Raw genomic sequence first — 18,093 nt, forward strand, 5'->3', positions numbered from 1 at the left:
TCAGTGGTGGATTTCCGTTTTTATTTTATTTAATACAGTAATACTCTATACAGTGTCGTCTTTCAGACTGGTTAAATAAAAACGACAACACATTCCCTTTTAGGGGTTAAAATTCACCAAAAGTTACAGTAGATAATGCCTCATTTGCATATATAAATATACAATTTCAGAAAACTTAAATTAAACTAAAAAGATAACTGTCTCAATTTAAGTAATCAGCTGGGGAAGTTCCATGGTGATACCTCTTAGTTAACAATTTTGACATAATCACCAGTAGTGTCTTGCAAAATGTATGGAAATGTAGAATACATATCTTTAAAGGCCATTTTCACAAAAGGAGTTTTTTCTCTCATACTCTGAGCCAGAAATCTCCACTTCAGTAGTATTTACCTGCACCAAACTTCTAAGTTACATCCCTATCTACATTCTGAGGATTGTGTTCATATATCATTCATTTGATTTCAATTTTTTTTAAGTCTGTTGCCAGTATTTTCTGATTTATGGAGTGATGAGAATGGATATCAAAAATCCCCTCTGCAAAAACCTTTGAATCTTGAACATGACATTATCCAATATTCACATTCTGTTCTGTACATTTTTGTAAAGTAGCATAGTTCATAAGATACAACCTCATTAGCATATTTAAACATACAATCTTAGAAAACGTACTTGAAAAATATTACGCATAATATAACGTGAGTAATCAACTGGGGATGTGTAATGGTGATATCTACTTGTTAAAAGTGCTACCCTATTCCCCTGTAGTATCTCCCCTTATTTATTTACATACAAATATAAGTAAGTTTGGATCACTATATTAGCCCCCCTGTAGAAGATGATCTCTTGGTTTGTTTGCATATCCTTGAAGTACCAGGCTCTGTGTGAGGTGGAGGAGGATGAGGAGGAAAGGTTGTAGAAGGCGGAGTGTGCACAGCCTAAATTAATGAACTTGTTTGGGTACCAGGGTGAGTTGAAGGCCACTCAATACACACACCCAGATATTAAATCACCTGTCAGAACCACAGAGTAGGCAATTTTACATTTCCTTGAAGAAGAAGAAGAGCTATCATTTTCTCTTATGATCTGGAGATTTGTTTCACTCACTATCCACATAATTCTTTTGCCAGGGATGTCTCAGATACTGAGTACTTTTGTTATCATAAGGATGTTGAGGCACATGCAGTAAATCACACGGCTGGAGATAATTATGTTTACTGTCTACTTGCCATTACTTGTGATTGTGTGAACGGGGTAATCATTCCATTTCCACTACTCTTCATAAAGGTATATTGTAACAGTCATGGTAAAGGTATTCTCGGGATGTTAAGGTGAAAGATGACCATAAAGTGTCTGTGTGTCTTCCTTTACTCTTGATGAGATTAGCACGGACCTGTCTGTGGATCTAATGTAGTTTGTTTATTAGTTTACATGTTGAATGCTGTTGAATTGTTAAACTGTTAAATTAAAACATAAGACTTGGGGGCAAATGTAAGAGCATTCTAAAAAAACCTTTTGGCAGGTGTTCACAATCCATTTCTTTAAGTAATGGCTCCTTGCATTGTAAGCAGTAAGCGTAAATGTATCTTTTTAGCTCTGTGATCTGTGAGTAACACATAGCGAAGGGTGTAGCTGTTTGTCAAGGCTGTCTCTGAATAGCAAGCAAGTTAAGTTTATTTATATAGCTCTTTCCGCAAACGCCAGTCACAAAGTGCTTCACAGTCAAGGTAATGAAATCAAATAAAGTCAAATAAATAAAACAAAGATAAAAACACTATTTAATTCATAGGGTGACCAGCTGTTTAAAACATAAGATACCACATGCTACCTTAATGTCTGTTTGAGCAGGTGGGGTTTTAGCTGTTTTTTTTTTTTTTAAAAGAGTCCAAGGACCTTAAACTTCTTGGGACAGTCCGCAAAGCAATTTCAGTCAAAACCAACTGGACTTGGTTATTTGTCTAGGAAAACCAAGTCCAGTTGCTTTTGACTGAAATTGCTTTGGGGATGACGATGACCTGGACAAATGAGAACATTCACAGGCTTCTTGGGACAGTGTTCCAAAGCTTTGGGGCCACCGACGGAAACAATCCCCAAGTCTTAAAACGTGTCCAATGTACAGTTAGAAAGCCCTGGGTAAGGATAAGAGTTCAACGTAGTGTGAGAATGCTGAAGGTGATTGATACACTGTGAAGCCTGGTCATGTAGGCGGTCAGGATGGTTTGTAAATGGTGTACAGAAGATTTAGTACAAGTGGTAGGTTTAAAACAACCGGATGTCGTCTGCATACAAATGCATAAAAATGTTAGGAGATGTCACCAAAACTAATGAAAATCTGTCTTAGTGGTAGCATGTATGTGTTTAAAACTTCCCCATATGAAACTTTTTAAGACCATTTGCATTAAACTGTTTATTTCATATTGCACTGAAACATTTTGGCGGAATGAGCAACCATATTTCGGCAAATTTTGATGCTGACAGTATGACATAACTGATGTGCATAAGAATAGAGGAATGTTAAACATAGATTTACTGACCCAATCAACACACGTTGATGGAAAAAAATGATTCCCTTCATAATAATACTGAACTAACAAGCAGAAAATCCTGACATTTTAGATTATTGAACCAGCAAATGTTTGGAATTTAACTTTGTCTTTGGCATGTTGTCCTGCCATAAACCACATCAAACTTACGTCCAGGAGTCCTTTTGAGATGTCAAAAGAATGATGCAGTAACCCATAAATAGTCAGTCTGTCACGACATACGGGACTGTCAGACAGGCAGCACCTGGTACAAGCCTCCCAAAGTAAATGCTAAAAGGTCGAGTGTGTTCATGCTGGAACGTCACCGGGTTTATCAATTTGGCAGCTTACATCACAGATGTTTCATTGAATTATGCCCAAGTCATCAAGGTTCATCAGACGTTTTAGAGTCCAGAAGGCTCAAATATCCCAAAACATGACTTTGCATCTTTCTGCTTTTTTAAAAGACCAAGTTAAATTTTTGCATGTTTTAGGCCTACAAATCCCATATACTCTACTAGTGCACAATAGGTTTGTCTTATCCTGCATCCTGCTGTTGGTTTCAGTTCATTTTTCAAGATCGACCATAAGAGACTTATAAACCTGCTTGAACCTGATAACCCATATATATATTGTCTAAATGGTTGGATCAGGATGGAATAACCTCATCACGCTCAAAGTGATCCACCTGTATTATTCTAGAAGAACTTTGTTTGACCAGAATTTATAAGGAGATTGAGGAAGCACCCATGACAAAGTGACATATAAACCACAGGAATCTGGCTGGAATTTTGATAGGATATGCTGCAGACAGTTTCCTTGTTCCCCACTCAGGGTTTCCTCCAGGAAAGTGTTTAACTGAGGTGCTAAGCCGCCCCGATCCTGTCACATCTCATCTCTTGATACATATTATTGAGTGGATAATGGCCTCTCTAAATGTAGAGAATATATTTTTTGCACCAAACGAGCACATATGGATTTTGCCCTCCATCCCTTGCAATGAAAGTGAAGGGATCTTTTAATGGATTTGGTACAAATTGTTGCATGCGAACAAAACTTCACAGGCTTTGTGTTGAAATGACTAATTAAGGGTGGGTCCTTCTTGTTGAAATTCTCATTTCACTCCTCCACGCTTCAAGGCAGGCTGGATGTTTATCTCTTCCCTTCTTCACCTCCCTGATCCAGCTGCTATTTTTAACATGTTACACCAGAGCTAACCTTCCTATTTACTGCGACTATGCCAACTATAATCGTAGACACTCCTATGTCAAACAATGAAATTCTTTGTTTGCCTCATGATCAAATCACATCTTTCCATGTCTGCTATCTGGCAGTCGCCTCACATTAACAAAGAAGATCTGAATTTTTTTAATGCTGTATATCTTATTCCAGACAGACACCAAATAAAGATTTTCTGAAGAAGAAAGCCAAGTTAGTCAATACATCATATTCGAGTGTTGTTTTTTATTTTGAACATCTCATTCCAGAAGCATACGACTTTAGTTGGTCAAAGTTAAACCAAGACCGCCTTAAAGCCTGGCCTGATGTCTAATGAGGGCCATTTCCTGACAAGCCTTTTCCTTATGTTGACAATCGCAGCCACACTGCAATTTGAGCTAGATTGCCAGATAGACACGGCAAGGGTTAAAGAGGTCTGTTATACACATCTGCATGTAATACTTTTCTAGTACTTTTTTGTTTAATGTTGAAAATGGTCAAAAAAGAGCGTATTGCTTTCAATTAAAAGATCATCCCAGTGCGTGTACTTATGTCTGTGTATGTATTTGCTAAACCATTACATGACACACTGTTGCTGTGGTTTACATCCCTCCCCTTCCTCCTGGTTAGGGCAGTGCATTGGACTGTGGAAGAGAATGAGAAGTTATGCTGGAGGGTGGTAGCAAAATATATCAGGCCATTCATAGGCCAATAAATAGGGAGTTTATACAAGAACGGTGACATACTTATAATTTTATCACATGCACAACAAGTGAAATAGAAGGATGAGCTTCATGGCTACAAAAGGATGGATATACTTTTTTGGTGTAATCTAAATCCTCTGTCTTCCATTTGGATGAAATGTACTGTGGATCCTAATTATGCTTGTTGCCTTTAAAGCTGCAGCAATTCGTCAACTAGTTGACTTAGATTGTTTGATTAACAGAAAAATAATTGCCCACTATTTTGATAATCGATTATTCATTAAAGTAGTTTTTCATGCAAAAATGGCAGAAAATGCTGTTTTCAGTCTCTCAAAAATGGCGATTTCCTGTTTTCTCAGTTTTATATAATATAAAGGGAATATCTTTGGGTTTTCGATTGACAAAACAAGACATTGAAAGACATGACCTTGGACTTTGAGAAACTGGGATGGACATTTCTAACGATTTTCAAACGATTCATGGATCTAGAAAATAATCTACGGATTAATCAGTCAGGAAAATAATCGTCAGTTGCAGCCTTAGTTGTTTTCTCTCTCCTTGTTTTGGATGTAAATACACTGTGTATAATGCAGGAAAAATAATGTGTGATTGCACAGAATAATTCAATTTAATGATCTCTAAAACAGCATATTGTGCAGTTCAATTATATCCATGTGCTGTATATGTCTGCTGTTTTCTGCATGCTGTGCTGAACTTGCGTCCTCAGGCAAACAAACTGACAACAAAGGAAATGGTGTGTTGATCAGACTACTGCCTGGTCATTATCACGTTTAATGCACGGTAAAAAATGACTGTCAGCCATTGTTTAAAACAAAAGGTTGCCCCTCTGAAGATATTCTTAGAAATCCAGCTATTAAAATATCCCCCTTCACCTACTGTACCTATCTTCTCTGTCTCTCACTGTTTGTGTAGTAGTGTAAGAAATGCAGCTGAGAGAAATTGTACTCAACCGTATTAGATGAATTAATTCAAAATTAGAAGATCTAACAATAATGAGTTTAAAAACAAGAACACTTATGCAATTTGAGCCGAAATACTCGCAATGTATTCAAATCTATATGTTAGCTTCCAACACAAAACTAGTCATGAAGTGTATTTGTATTGTATGTGAAGTGAGTGTGAGTCAGGTAAAAAGGGCTCTAGTGAGCTGTGATTATTGAACCAGTGTATTCCATGGTCACTGCATGCATAATTCTCACCACTTTACCGTCTACTCCTGCTTTGACAGATGTAAAGTGGCAGGCTCATTCACCAGGTGGGACTTCAGTTTGATGTTCTGTGAATATATTCAACAGAAGGAAGAGTAACAATCCATATAACAAGACCGTAAAAGTGGTAGCAATCCATAACTATTGTGTATTACAGGTAGTATTAAGGGGAATCTGTGTGAGTTGTGACACCTGCAGACTGTGCAGAGAACAGGGCTGAGCAACATGGCAGAAAGATGTTATCAGGATAATAATTTCCTTATTGTGTGATAACAGTCTATCAGGATATATTTACCAGTGTATTATGTAAAATGCTTATTATTTTGCAAATAAAAAGGTGTGGTAGATATGACCTTAGGATTGTTAAGATAAAATACAATGCAGTAAAGGTCAGTATTAAACAACAAATGGGTCTTTGATTTTTACCTTAGCTTTCCGGTGCCAAAGCTTAATTTTTTAACACACTGTTCTCCCCTTTTCAAGACTTAGAAGTTAGAAGGATCCTGTGGGTCTTACCCATAAACTGAAATACTGCCAAAACCACCAACAAGCGGTAACATTGTATCCGCTCTGCATGTCAGCTGTTATCCCACATTGTGCTTGCAGTCTTTGTCCTCTACTCTGTAGTGTGCGTTTGTCTACACTGGAAGTTTGTGGACGTCCGTTTCCTGCTGACACATAGTTAGACGATGGAAGGAAATCTCCTTAGCCAATTGTGCGTCAGATAACTTTGTGCCATTTTTACTTGGACTCTTTTAGAAAGCAGTTTAAATTTTCTGTGTGCTTGGACATATTATATTTGATTATATTTCAAGAAAATATTCATATTTTTTCATAGCTCAGTGTCATTAGAAACCATCCTTCATTTGTTTTAATGCTTTATCCAAGCAATCGTTCAGTGTTAGTCTTTCACAGTACAGAACATACATTAACTTTAGCTTCATGTCTATGTGACTGAATTATTAACAGTCCTGTAGGGAAAATGCCTTCAGTTGATATCATCTTTGAAATACATTTGTTCTAAGTTGGTTTTACATTAGTGATCAACAGAAATGTTCACAGATTTCCACCATGGCCATCACTACAATTAGAATACATTTAGAAAGATCTGTGTCATCCTGCATACAAATATTCTAGATGTTGGTACCATCTCATGTAAAGTGTTGCGTATTTTAAGCAAATTATGAATTTGAGTAGCAAAGATGAATTGATTAGTTGTCCACGATTAAATTAATCTGCAACTATTTTGATAAATGATTAATCGGTTTGAGTAATTATTTAAGGAAAACATTTTTAAATTCTGATTCCAGCTTCTTAAATATGAAAATTTTGTGGTTTCTTTACTCCTCTATGACAGTAAGCTAAATATCTTTGGGTTGTGGGAATCATCTTAGACTTGGTAACACTGATCAACTTTTTTTTCACAATTTTCTTACATTTTATAGATCAAACCACTAATCAATTATTTGATAAAATAGTCGACAGATTAAATGATAGTTAAAAGTATTGTTGTCTGCATCCCTATTATTAAGGTATTATAACCAGAGCATGATATAATGCATGCATTTCGCCTCACTATTTCCTCTCATCTACACCATCCGAAGCTCATTTCCTCACATCAGTGCTACAGTAGCACTAGAGGGATTTGAATTGGACGGATTATCTGCTGGAGCCATTTCAACATCTCACATCAGTATGTTGGAAATGTGCGCTCTTCATCAGCAGTGAAGAGCACAGGATTATAAGTTGTTGTCATATCACGATTCATGTTTTTGGTCACTGTGATGGATGTTTCGCTTTGTGTGGTGGTGTGGAGGGGGGGCTCTCGTGGTTTGACATGATAGCTCGTTAGAAGAGATCCAGTTAGAAGAGCTGTTGAAAATGTAGGCCAGCGGTCTGTGGTGAGGGCATGGTCACTCTGACAGCCCATTTGTTGAGTATTTTGTTGCCTTGAAAACCCTAGTAAAGCTGGGTTGTGATAACACATAACCTGACCTTTTTATAGTCCTCTTGTAAATGGTTAATTTAAAAAGGGCCTTTAAACGACATTAAATTATTTTTCACCACTGAGGTATAACAACAATACTCATTGCCTGACCTTTAATTAAATCAGAATCATAATACTTTAATAATCCCAGGGGGAAATTATTTAAACTAAAACTAAATTAAATCAATCAGACTATTGAGATCTTCCCCTAGACTTATCAAGTGATAGATGTACTGCGCTCTGATTGTGCAGAGCAATTCAAAGCCTGACAAACGAGAGACATGCTAGACGTGAGCACAAATTTGTCACAGGCGTTCTTCTATTGTCCGTCGCTGCTGTCGTCTCCTGCAGGCAAATTACTTTATATTCAAATGATTTCACCCATAGAATTAATTGCGGTTTCATTAGGGAGAAAACTGAAGGATGAACACCAATATGGGGGCGCACGCACACACGCACGCACGCACGCACACACACGCACGCACGCAACCACGCAATGGATAGAGGGTTCCCTCACACTGCAGCATTGGCTTGGCAGCATTAGTGTTTTTGCCTGTTGCTTTAAGCTGGGTAATTTGCTCCCCTTTGGTACAAAGCAGCCATAATTTGTTGCTTTATCTCATCTTCAGTGTCACATGGCTGTTATGATTTGGAGGTTTGTTTTGTGTAGCTCAGACCTCAAATACATGCTCAAATAGCTCTTCTTTTTTACTAAATGTTTACTTGTTCTCAGTCTAAAAATGTGCGGCCTTGTGATTCACACTACAGTCATTTTAATATAAATACATGCTTTAAATGTATGTAGATTTCCCAAGTTTTAAGCTTACTTTTGGGATTTTGGCAAAATAAAATCACAAATATATTCATTCAAGATTACGTAACTGAGCACCAGTAACTCTAATACCTCTTGTGCATCGTGTGGTGTTTTTATTTAGAAGGAAAGGTAAAAGAGGCTCTTTATTGACTCAAAACAGGGATGTGGTGGCAGCTACTGTACATACACCCTCAATAACTCATCTCTTTATAATCTTAATTCTTTGGGGATTTCTAGTTGAATGGAGGAATGTGTACTGTCTGAAAAATCTGTTTCTGTCCGGCTTTACTGTATTTTCTCTTTTTCAATATGCAAACCTTTTTGCCTCAGCCAAGCTTAAACATTTTTGTAATATTTTGTCTTTCTTTCTTATTTTTGGCATTTCCACTCAAGATTTTCTGCACGTTTAAAATGTGCATTAAAAGTAGATGGGAACATATGAACAGTGACATTTTGCACCCTGTGAACACGGGTGAGGTGACAACTTTTGTTCTAATTAGACTGTTTACATGTGGTATAAATATTAACCTCATGTCAGACATTGTCACTGTTAACATTGGATTTGCTATGTCAGCTTTCCAAGAATCCTTATGCCATAATTGGTCTCCTGAAATACAAGTGTAGCTCAGGCAACAGATATGAATTCTTGTTCTGGTGTACAATCTATCCCAGCCATCCTCCGATGTTGTTCTCCATGGAGACCATAGAAGCATGTTTGTGCTTTGTGTTACGGCCCAGTGGCTGCTTGGCTGCTCAGCCATGATTAATTCAGGCAGGCCTCCGGGGAGAACAGCCAGGCTAGGTTACCCAGCCAAGGATCCAGTGTCTAGCTGCCATAAAGGCACTGACTTTAGCCGCAGAACTCTCCTTGGCTGTAGCTCAGCCTGGAGCTGGCAAACTTTGACACCTGTGCCTGGAATAGAGCGATGTAAAGGATTGAATTGAACAATTCAAGAAATTGAAATATTGTAAACCTCTTTGCCATGAACCAATAGACACATCCAATGTTCTCACTCAGCTATAGGAAATTATATTTGGTTTCAAATTTACATCAAGGTTCAAAGTATCGCAGTGGATTATTGGCAGCATAATTTAGTCTGTTTGTAATGTAAAGTATAACCTGCTGATTACTTTTTATTGCTATATTTTATATCTAGCAACAACATGGAGATAACCAGCTGCTGTGAGGTTTCATACCAGTAGTATGCTTGTATTCTTTCAGATTCAGCTGGCACAGTTGATAAGTGGTACATAATTTCCAGGTTTGGAGCAGAGTGCTGCCTGACTGAGATAAAGTACATTTGAATATGACCGTTTTTTTGTTTTTTTTAAATGTCTACAGACTAATTTCTATCCTAAAATACACAGCTGAAGAAACTGTCAGAGACTGGGGTCTTTAGAAGCAGAGATTTCAAAATGACCTTGTGACTTTGATGCTCGTCACACAGACCTTTTGAATCCCAACTGATGTTGAAAGAACGAACACGTTATGTCACGATGGATAACGGCAGACTTTACAGGTCTTTATTCGTCTTTTAACACGCTACCAGATAACAGCCTATAGTTTGATCATTGTTTGTCACTTCCTCCTCCGTCTTTCATGCGTGATGTAAAAATTGCGTATGAATTATTTGCCGATCACAAGTTCATGGAGATTTTTGCTTATTTTGTTAGTCAAAATAAATTCAGAAGGAATAAAAAGGAAAATGTGACAAATCCTAAACCTAAATATATATTTTTTTACTTTATTTTAAAAATAGACAAAAAAAGATTTAATGACTATCCAAAGAATCCCATAATTTTAGCATTAATTTAGATTAATAAAGGCCACAAATGTCTCGTGAGTAGAGCTAGAGGGGGTAAGGTTTAGTGTGCGTGTGCGTGCGTGTGCCTGCGTGCGTGTGCGTGTGTGTCACCATAGTCTGGCACTCTCTCTTCATCCTCATATTTGTTCTCTGTCTCCTTGGTCAACTGACTCTGATGGATGGATGAATCACACACAGTGTCAGGCTCATAAATCAATTGTTACTGTGGCAAAATGGCACCCGACATCCATTTATGGCAGACCTGGTTGCAATCTGTCCCCCAAGTTAATACAGAGAGCTGTGTGATTTATCAGTGACTTTCTAAGAGACCAATATGAAAGGAAGGCAGGTTACCAGTGGGGCATGTGTATTACTGGTGCATGTGTATTACTTCTAACATTAGCTTGTTGCTCTAACAGGTGGCTGGTTGGTAGTTTGACTGGAATTATTTTATTTGTCATTTTCTCCTAAACATATGGCTTGGTATTTGTTTGACCATCTATCCATCTGTTACTTATGGTATTTGTACTCTACTAATTGGCTATAGTAGATGTATTTTCTTAATTATTTACACAACCCTGACTCGGTGTAAGGGCTGAGTTATTCAAAAAGAAAAATAACACATTTGCTCACCTACTTCTATTAGCAGCTCTCCACGCTGATAGTTTTGGTTTAATTCCCACTGTCTTGTAATATCCACATCTGTACTGGGTTTCCACCTCTCTGAAAATGTTCAATGCTATGAACACCACAAACAATATTTCAATCAACTGGCATGTAAATTGCTATGCTGTGAACACCCACAACTGCACTTAGAAACCCACTCATTTCCATTGTTCTGAGGTGGCAGCAGGATTAGCAGATATGGATGTATCCAAACTTTTGCAAAACTCTCTGCATGGAAAGATCACAGTGTGGGTAAGGGAAAAAATAAAGTGCTTTTGGTCATTTAGATGAACCAACTCTTTAAATATTCTCAAATCAAAGTAAAGGTTGTTTTTTTTATCCTGACTAAACATCAAAAATATAAACAAACCTCTCAGAGCCTCAAAATGCATTTTAGAAGATGATTTTAGAAGTCTTTTTTCATTGAAAAATGCTCAGCTTGAGATGGGCATTTTTAGAATTTTTGTTACATTTATAGACTTGGGATGTTGGGATTAACCAACTTTGCCATTACTGCAGTTACATAATTTCATGTTTTCATGAATATCCAGTTTGCAAGCTGTGTTGTTGAAAATTGACTGCACAGGGTCCAACACTTCTAATATGTCCCAACATCTTCAAGATAAAATATCCACCCGTTAATGCTCAGGTCCAGGTTAACAAAAACTATACAACACATTAGTTATCTGGATGTAACTCCAGTTCTATGAGTATGTGTAGAACCCTCTATTTTCAATATGAAGTAGGCTGACATGTTGTATGTGCAGGACCAAAATAATGCTTTTTCCTTCCATAGTGTCGAATAATAAATTCCCTGAATTAATAATCGTGAAAACCTTGATATCCCTACTATAAACTAAATAGTGAATTAATACAAAAATGAACAGACAAATTAAATGATGACAACAGCTAAATATGACTTGAAGACAAGTGTCATGGCAGTTTGGGAAGATGATGATGATGATGAATGGTGTTTGGTTTCCCTCCGTGGCTGCAGCCCACAGAGTTTGAAACACCGGAAGTTCGCAGAGTTCAGAGCTGGTTCAAGATCACCAAAAGTATCCCTTCTAATACACTTTGGCACTTGTTTGTATGTCTAATATTGAATGAGAATAGTAAAGCAATATATGTTAGTAGCAAATATTTTACATTGCATTACCATATGAAGGTGAGGGATAAAGGACATGGGCCTGGTGTGAAGGTGTGGAAAGCATCATTGTGCTAATGTTGATACTGAACATAAAAACATGAATAGATATGCGTTAGGTGACACGGACAAACGGTGAGAGGTGTGTGTCAGTGTTATCACTTTATCCCCCTTTGTTCAGAGTGTTGTGGTACTACCTCAGTTCCCCCTCCTTCCCTATCTTGTACTCAACACACACACACGCAGAGTTAATCCAACCTCACTCATTTTAATGGGACAGTTTCCATTCCCCGCACCCAATCATATTGTTTTCACATCCAGTCTGTCTAATGGCCGCGTACGACTATCACACTTTCATTTTTTTTTTTTTGGATCAGTCGTACCGCCTTGATTCTTAACATGACAGCCTCACTCACAATATTAATTTGACATCAGTGTTCTTGTTCTCCTTATCTTTTTCTATTAGGCAGGGTTCAATAATAAAAATGTCATCACAACTATTAAGAAGTGACAAATTATGACATTTATGGCTCATACAATTTATTTTCACACACAAAGAACATTAGTCCTTTGCAATAAGAAGACAAGCATTCTGCCTCCCCAGCTTCTGAACAAGCCTTAGCTGGACACTAACATGGCATTTACTTTCTCTCTTACTGCCATGAACACTCTTTTGGGTTTTTGATTCAAGATACAGATGCATTTGGGGGTGTTGTTGGCTGTGGGAGAAAATGTGTTTATTCAGTTTTCCCAACAGAGTATAAAAGATGTCTACTAGAAGCCACTGCATGTTTTAATATATTAGGATGAGTGTATGCACTGTTTATTTTTTATGTCATGAGTAAAACTAATTTCTGTGTCAGATGTTAGTATTCCGAGGCTCCTACAGCAACAAAAGACCTCTAAATACACTTCTCACTGTTTTTGTGTGTGTGCATGGCTCTGGTATATTCACTGATGAGGCGTCTTGTTTGATAGTTTTTTTTAGCTCTGATTTTATCACAGTGTCAAGGCCAGCTGTAAACAGTTGACCTTACTGTCAGACAAAGAGACAAACAAATAGACTGACAGAGACCTGTTTTTCTCCCCTGACCTTTAATCCACTTGGCTAGCCAGAACTCTGATTAATCATCTGTTTGGGAGTGTGTGCACACATAGTAATGTGAACGCATGCCTTTTTGAAAATTCTCGGGTATGTTATGCTGGTGATAAAAGAGGAATTCATTATCTTTTGTTTCTATTGAATCAATGACGCCTTTTCTCTCCTCTCTTGTCTCCCCCTTCTCTCTCTCCCTCGTTTCTGTCTTTGCATCTCTCCTCCAGCTGGTCGGCGGCCAGTTTGACCTTGAGATGAACTTCATCATCCAAGAACCAGAGAGCATCGTGTGCATGGTGGAGCTGTTGGACAAATGTGAGCCAACCTGTCAGGCCGAGGTCTGGAGCATCTTCACCGCCATCCTCAAGAAGAGCGTTCGCAACCTGCAGGCATGCACGGATGTGGGGCTCATCCAGCAGGTGCTCCAGCGTATATCCACCACTGACAGCATGATTGCAGGTACTAAGAACAGCACCTAGTAGAGTAAACCAATTCTAAAGTTTTCTATCCGCTCTTCCTGTATACAATAACATCATGGTTTCATTCAGTTGTTGCATACATACACTGATGTATTGCAGGAAAAGCGGACACAATCATCCTCCACCGTCTCCCGAGTCTGTTGCCCATCTGCAAATTAGTCTGAATTAATCCAACAGTGTTCGGCTCAGTGAACTTTTGCTGGCGAGAACAGCGTTGGCCTAGAGGGTTTGTGCAGTCAAGCAAGGGTGATATAGCCCAGCAGTAACTAGGCAGTTAAAAGTAATGGTTATACAGTAGTAATTTTCCCCACTGTACAAATGCAATGTCCTACCCCTGAGAATTTTCTCAGAACTGATGCAACTTTTTTAATGATTGACATTTACAACTTAAAATGCCTCTTATATTAAGATTATACTGTTTTTATTCGAGTAGAAAGCTGACAGGAAATGTAGAGATATGAGGAATGACATGCAATAAACGTCCCCAGCTTGACCTACAAGTGGGGATATTGTTGTTTATGATCAATGCCTGTCCTACCATGCCCCATCATTAGTCAGTAATAACTTATGAAAGAAGCTGCTCAGCAGCTGGGACGCTCAGAGTGCCCTCTCTATTTTAAGTCATGTTTTTTTTACTTGGGTCTAGCTCACCCTACTTCTCTTTTAAACACGCGTCTTAGCTTCTTAGCTTCTTGTAGCTGTGGCTCAATATTTAGATTATGATAATGCTAATAAAGATTGTAATAATTGTGAATAAATTATCAGTCTCTCTGTTGTAATACATCATGTTTAACCCCTGTATGATTCTGTGTATGTCTTACAGATCTACTGGTGGACATGCTGGGTGTGCTCGCCAGCTACAGCATCACAGTAAAAGAGCTGAAGCTCTTCTTCAGCAAACTGCAGGGGGAGAAAGGCCAGTGGGTGAGTCAGTCATGCCACGGTGATCTGTCTTGGTTGTCTGGGACCAGCATGAGGAATGTGCTAGCAACATTTCAACTGCTGCCATCCCACAGGCCAATGCCCTCATCACAGGGACAAGATAAATCATGTGAAACCAGACTACTTCTCTGAAGTGGTCCTGGATCCGGAGCAGCACTGCATTATAGTTGTTAGTTTGTTGCGTGCCAATAAGGGAATAGCCACAGTGAACTCAAGATGTATGATATGTGTACAGGAGATACATTACTACATCCAGGCAGGACCAGTGGCCCAAAGGGAGAGACAGATGAAAAGAGGGAAAGTTACCCATCAATCACTGACTCTAATCAAGTTGTCAAGGAAATAGGGCAAGTTGCTTTTATCCTTCTAAATTTCAACTCACGCTCTCGTTTTCGAGCAGCTCTTGCCGCTGCTCCTCTCTTCGAGTTGTTTTTTTGTCAAATATATCTGGGGAGACAGGGTGGATTGGATGAGTGCAGAACTTTAACAATGAAGTGTTAGGGAACTGAACACATAAACCACAACCTTGTTGAAAATCGTAAACATTTCTACAAATTTTTATCCCATTTTCTGATCCATCTCAAACAGCTCAATTCTGTGTGTCTGAGCTACATACATGGGTGTTCTTTGCAGTGCACATTTCTTTTACACTTAATGATCAGGATATTATGAAGTAAATGAAGACACTGAATCCTGGGTGAGCTGCTTTAAATCTCTCTGAATGTCAAAGCCAGATGAGTCTTAAGAGGTAAATTTAGAACAAGCAGAACCTAAGCTGAATTTGCTTTTAATAATTTGTGGCTGCATGCACAAACAGTGTGTGTGTAACTAGGGTTCATATGGTTTATGTGCATGTGTATGGCTGTTTGGACATTAATGCTATCAGTTTTCTTAAACCATCCTTGTGTGTTTTTGTATTTGTTCCTCAGCCTCGCCATGCAGTGAAGCTTTTGTCAGTTCTGAAGTACATGGCTCACAGGAATGGCCCTGACTCGTTCTTCAGCTTTCCAGGGAAAAATGCAGCTGTGAGTATACTACATAATCTGCACCACAAAATGAGGAAACGTCTCCTTTAACCCTGTGAACCCAAGCCATTTCAGGGTTTTTTCTTCCTCCTGTCACAGTTTACTCACTGTGGCCCTGTTTTTCACTGCAGTGTATAAGTCCTAAACAATCATGGCTAGAAGAAAGGAGGATTCAACAGATTTTGTGCACTATTACACAGTTATAGTGCCATAAATAATAAAAGATGTTATAATTTATTTACAGAAATTTGTATTAAATAGAATCTATGTATGTAAAAAAAAAAAATGCAGGTTCCACATGCTGTACATATTGAACTATTAACATTTTTACAACCTCTAAATTCCCTCTTTTAAGCCTTGTGGTCCTCTACTCTCTGCTATGAGTAAACTTTGAGTGATTTTGATAAAATATCACTTTTTTAAGCTTAGATATGGTTACTGTACCTGCTGGAAGCGTTCGTCACACATGATCTGTTCAAGGACTGTCAGAAAGTTGAAAATCTGACGATATTGCCTGTTTTTGCAATTCATGGCTATGATAAATTGTGCAGGTTTGGAGTTTTTTAAAAGAAAACATAACTTTCAAACACGCCTCAGGCTTTGGGGTTCAGAGTATGTTTGCACATACTAGATGATGAATTGACTGATAAGGATTTAGAGGCTAGTGTTCGAACTGCTCTTTTGAATGTTTCAGTACCTGAGCAGCAAGATTACCAGCTAGATATTAATGGAAAAAATGTGGACCCCCCATCATGACTGCCTCCCAAGTCCCATTCTCCTTTATCATATGAAGAGATCTATTATAGAATGAGAGTTAGAAAAAGATATTACATGATGACCTCTCCTGAATCTTTTCATAGTAAGTACTTTCTAAGCTGATTTTCTATGAGCCAGCCATTCACTGACCCATGCAGTTTTTCTCTAATTGATACGCTTCACACATTCTCTTATTTATTTTCTGGTCTGCCGTTACAAATCAGACTTGTCTCAAGCCTCATGGGTATTGTACTCTTGCTGAAATGTATCAAGAGATAAGCGGTCTAAATGTATGATGTTGTGGATGTTGGCTATCTACTGTTGGACTGTTCAAACCATGGTTTCTTGGCATATCTTTCGTGCACATTAGTTTATTCCAACCCTCTGTGTCGTTGTTCTATATCATCATAGTATCAAGTAAAATCAGGCTTCACACACAGGCCGTGCCCTTCTCTTGTCCTGCTGTATATGCATGATGTGTTCATTTAAGTACCAAACCCTCATGAGGTTTTTGGTTGGAGAAGGGCACATTATGATGAATGTTAAGTAGACAACATGCCCTTGCTCGCTTGTTGAACACAACCCAATAAAAAACACATAACAGAATCACAGATTACCAAAAATTAAATTTGTCTGCTGTCTGCCTTTGATATCACTCTCTGATTTTAGTGTTCATTGCACTGACACTTTACAAAAGCATCGCTTTGCTAATGCCTGCATCGTTCACCACATACTGTATATCAACTGGTGTCTTTTCCTCTTCCTGCCGCAGGGTATGATGTGGCATGGTCGTGTGCTCGTTTAGGATGATCCTCTCTGACTGTAATACATCACAACTACTCTTTGATCTGTCATTAATGCTAAACAGCAAACGGACGATCAACTAATAATCCTTCTAATATCTCAAGGATTTTTCTGTGTGTAGGTTTAAAGGACAAATGGACTAATGTAACATTTTGATGAATGTACTTTTTATATCATTAAATGTGCATTGCACAGGAAGCTGTGCACATTAGTGCACCATTAAATGTTGCTCAAGTCTATGTCAGGGACTTTACATAACGCTAATGCTCAATGGTTCTTTTAATTCAACAGCTGGCCAGGACCCACAACTCATACCTTGTTCTGGTTTCTATTGTTATTTTTTCCCAACAGGCTATAGCTCTGCCTCCTATAGCAAAATGGCCGTACCAGAATGGGTATACATTCCACACATGGCTCCGCATGGATCCTCTCAACAACATCAACGTAGACAAAGACAAGCCTTACCTGTACTGGTAGGTAACACCACTGCTCTTTGACCTTTTAAATGTAAACCTTTGCCCTTTGTTTGACATTTAATTTTGTTTCAACAAACTATATCTATAGAATTCAGAAATGGCCCAAGGAAGTGGTGTACATTTATAATGTAAATAACATGAAGAGAGGGGAGCATGAAAGGTAGTGTCACAGGGGTGCATGCACTTTAAGTGTGAACACATGCATGTGCACATGTCCCTGCACATGTCCCCAGTATAACCAAAATGTGTCTTAGATACATTTGAATCCCAAAAATGTGCTGAAGAAGTGCAGCCTGCAGCCTCAGATGAGAAATGGTTGTGCTTCTCTCTCCATCTTTGCTGTCTCCTGATCCTGTGCTCCCTCTCTGAGGAGCTGGGGTTTGGTTGAACTTCTTTTCAACCAATTATTAATTTCTGTCCAAAATG

At 38.3% G+C, this 18,093-nt stretch overlaps 1 protein-coding gene across 1 annotated transcript in view; it reads left to right on the plus strand.

Moving 5' to 3' along the window:
• Window positions 1-18,093, plus strand: part of lrba (LPS-responsive vesicle trafficking, beach and anchor containing) — a 196,666-nt gene that overhangs the window by 14,673 nt on the left and 163,900 nt on the right. The window contains 4 exon segments of the mRNA XM_083933277.1: window positions 13,413-13,644; window positions 14,488-14,588; window positions 15,536-15,631; window positions 17,543-17,664. Of these exon segments, the coding sequence (XP_083789403.1) occupies window positions 13,413-13,644; window positions 14,488-14,588; window positions 15,536-15,631; window positions 17,543-17,664 (551 nt within the window).

This window comes from Echiichthys vipera (assembly GCF_963691815.1).
Source record: "Echiichthys vipera genome assembly, chromosome: 2".
Taxonomy (NCBI): Eukaryota; Metazoa; Chordata; class Actinopteri; order Perciformes; family Trachinidae; genus Echiichthys; species Echiichthys vipera.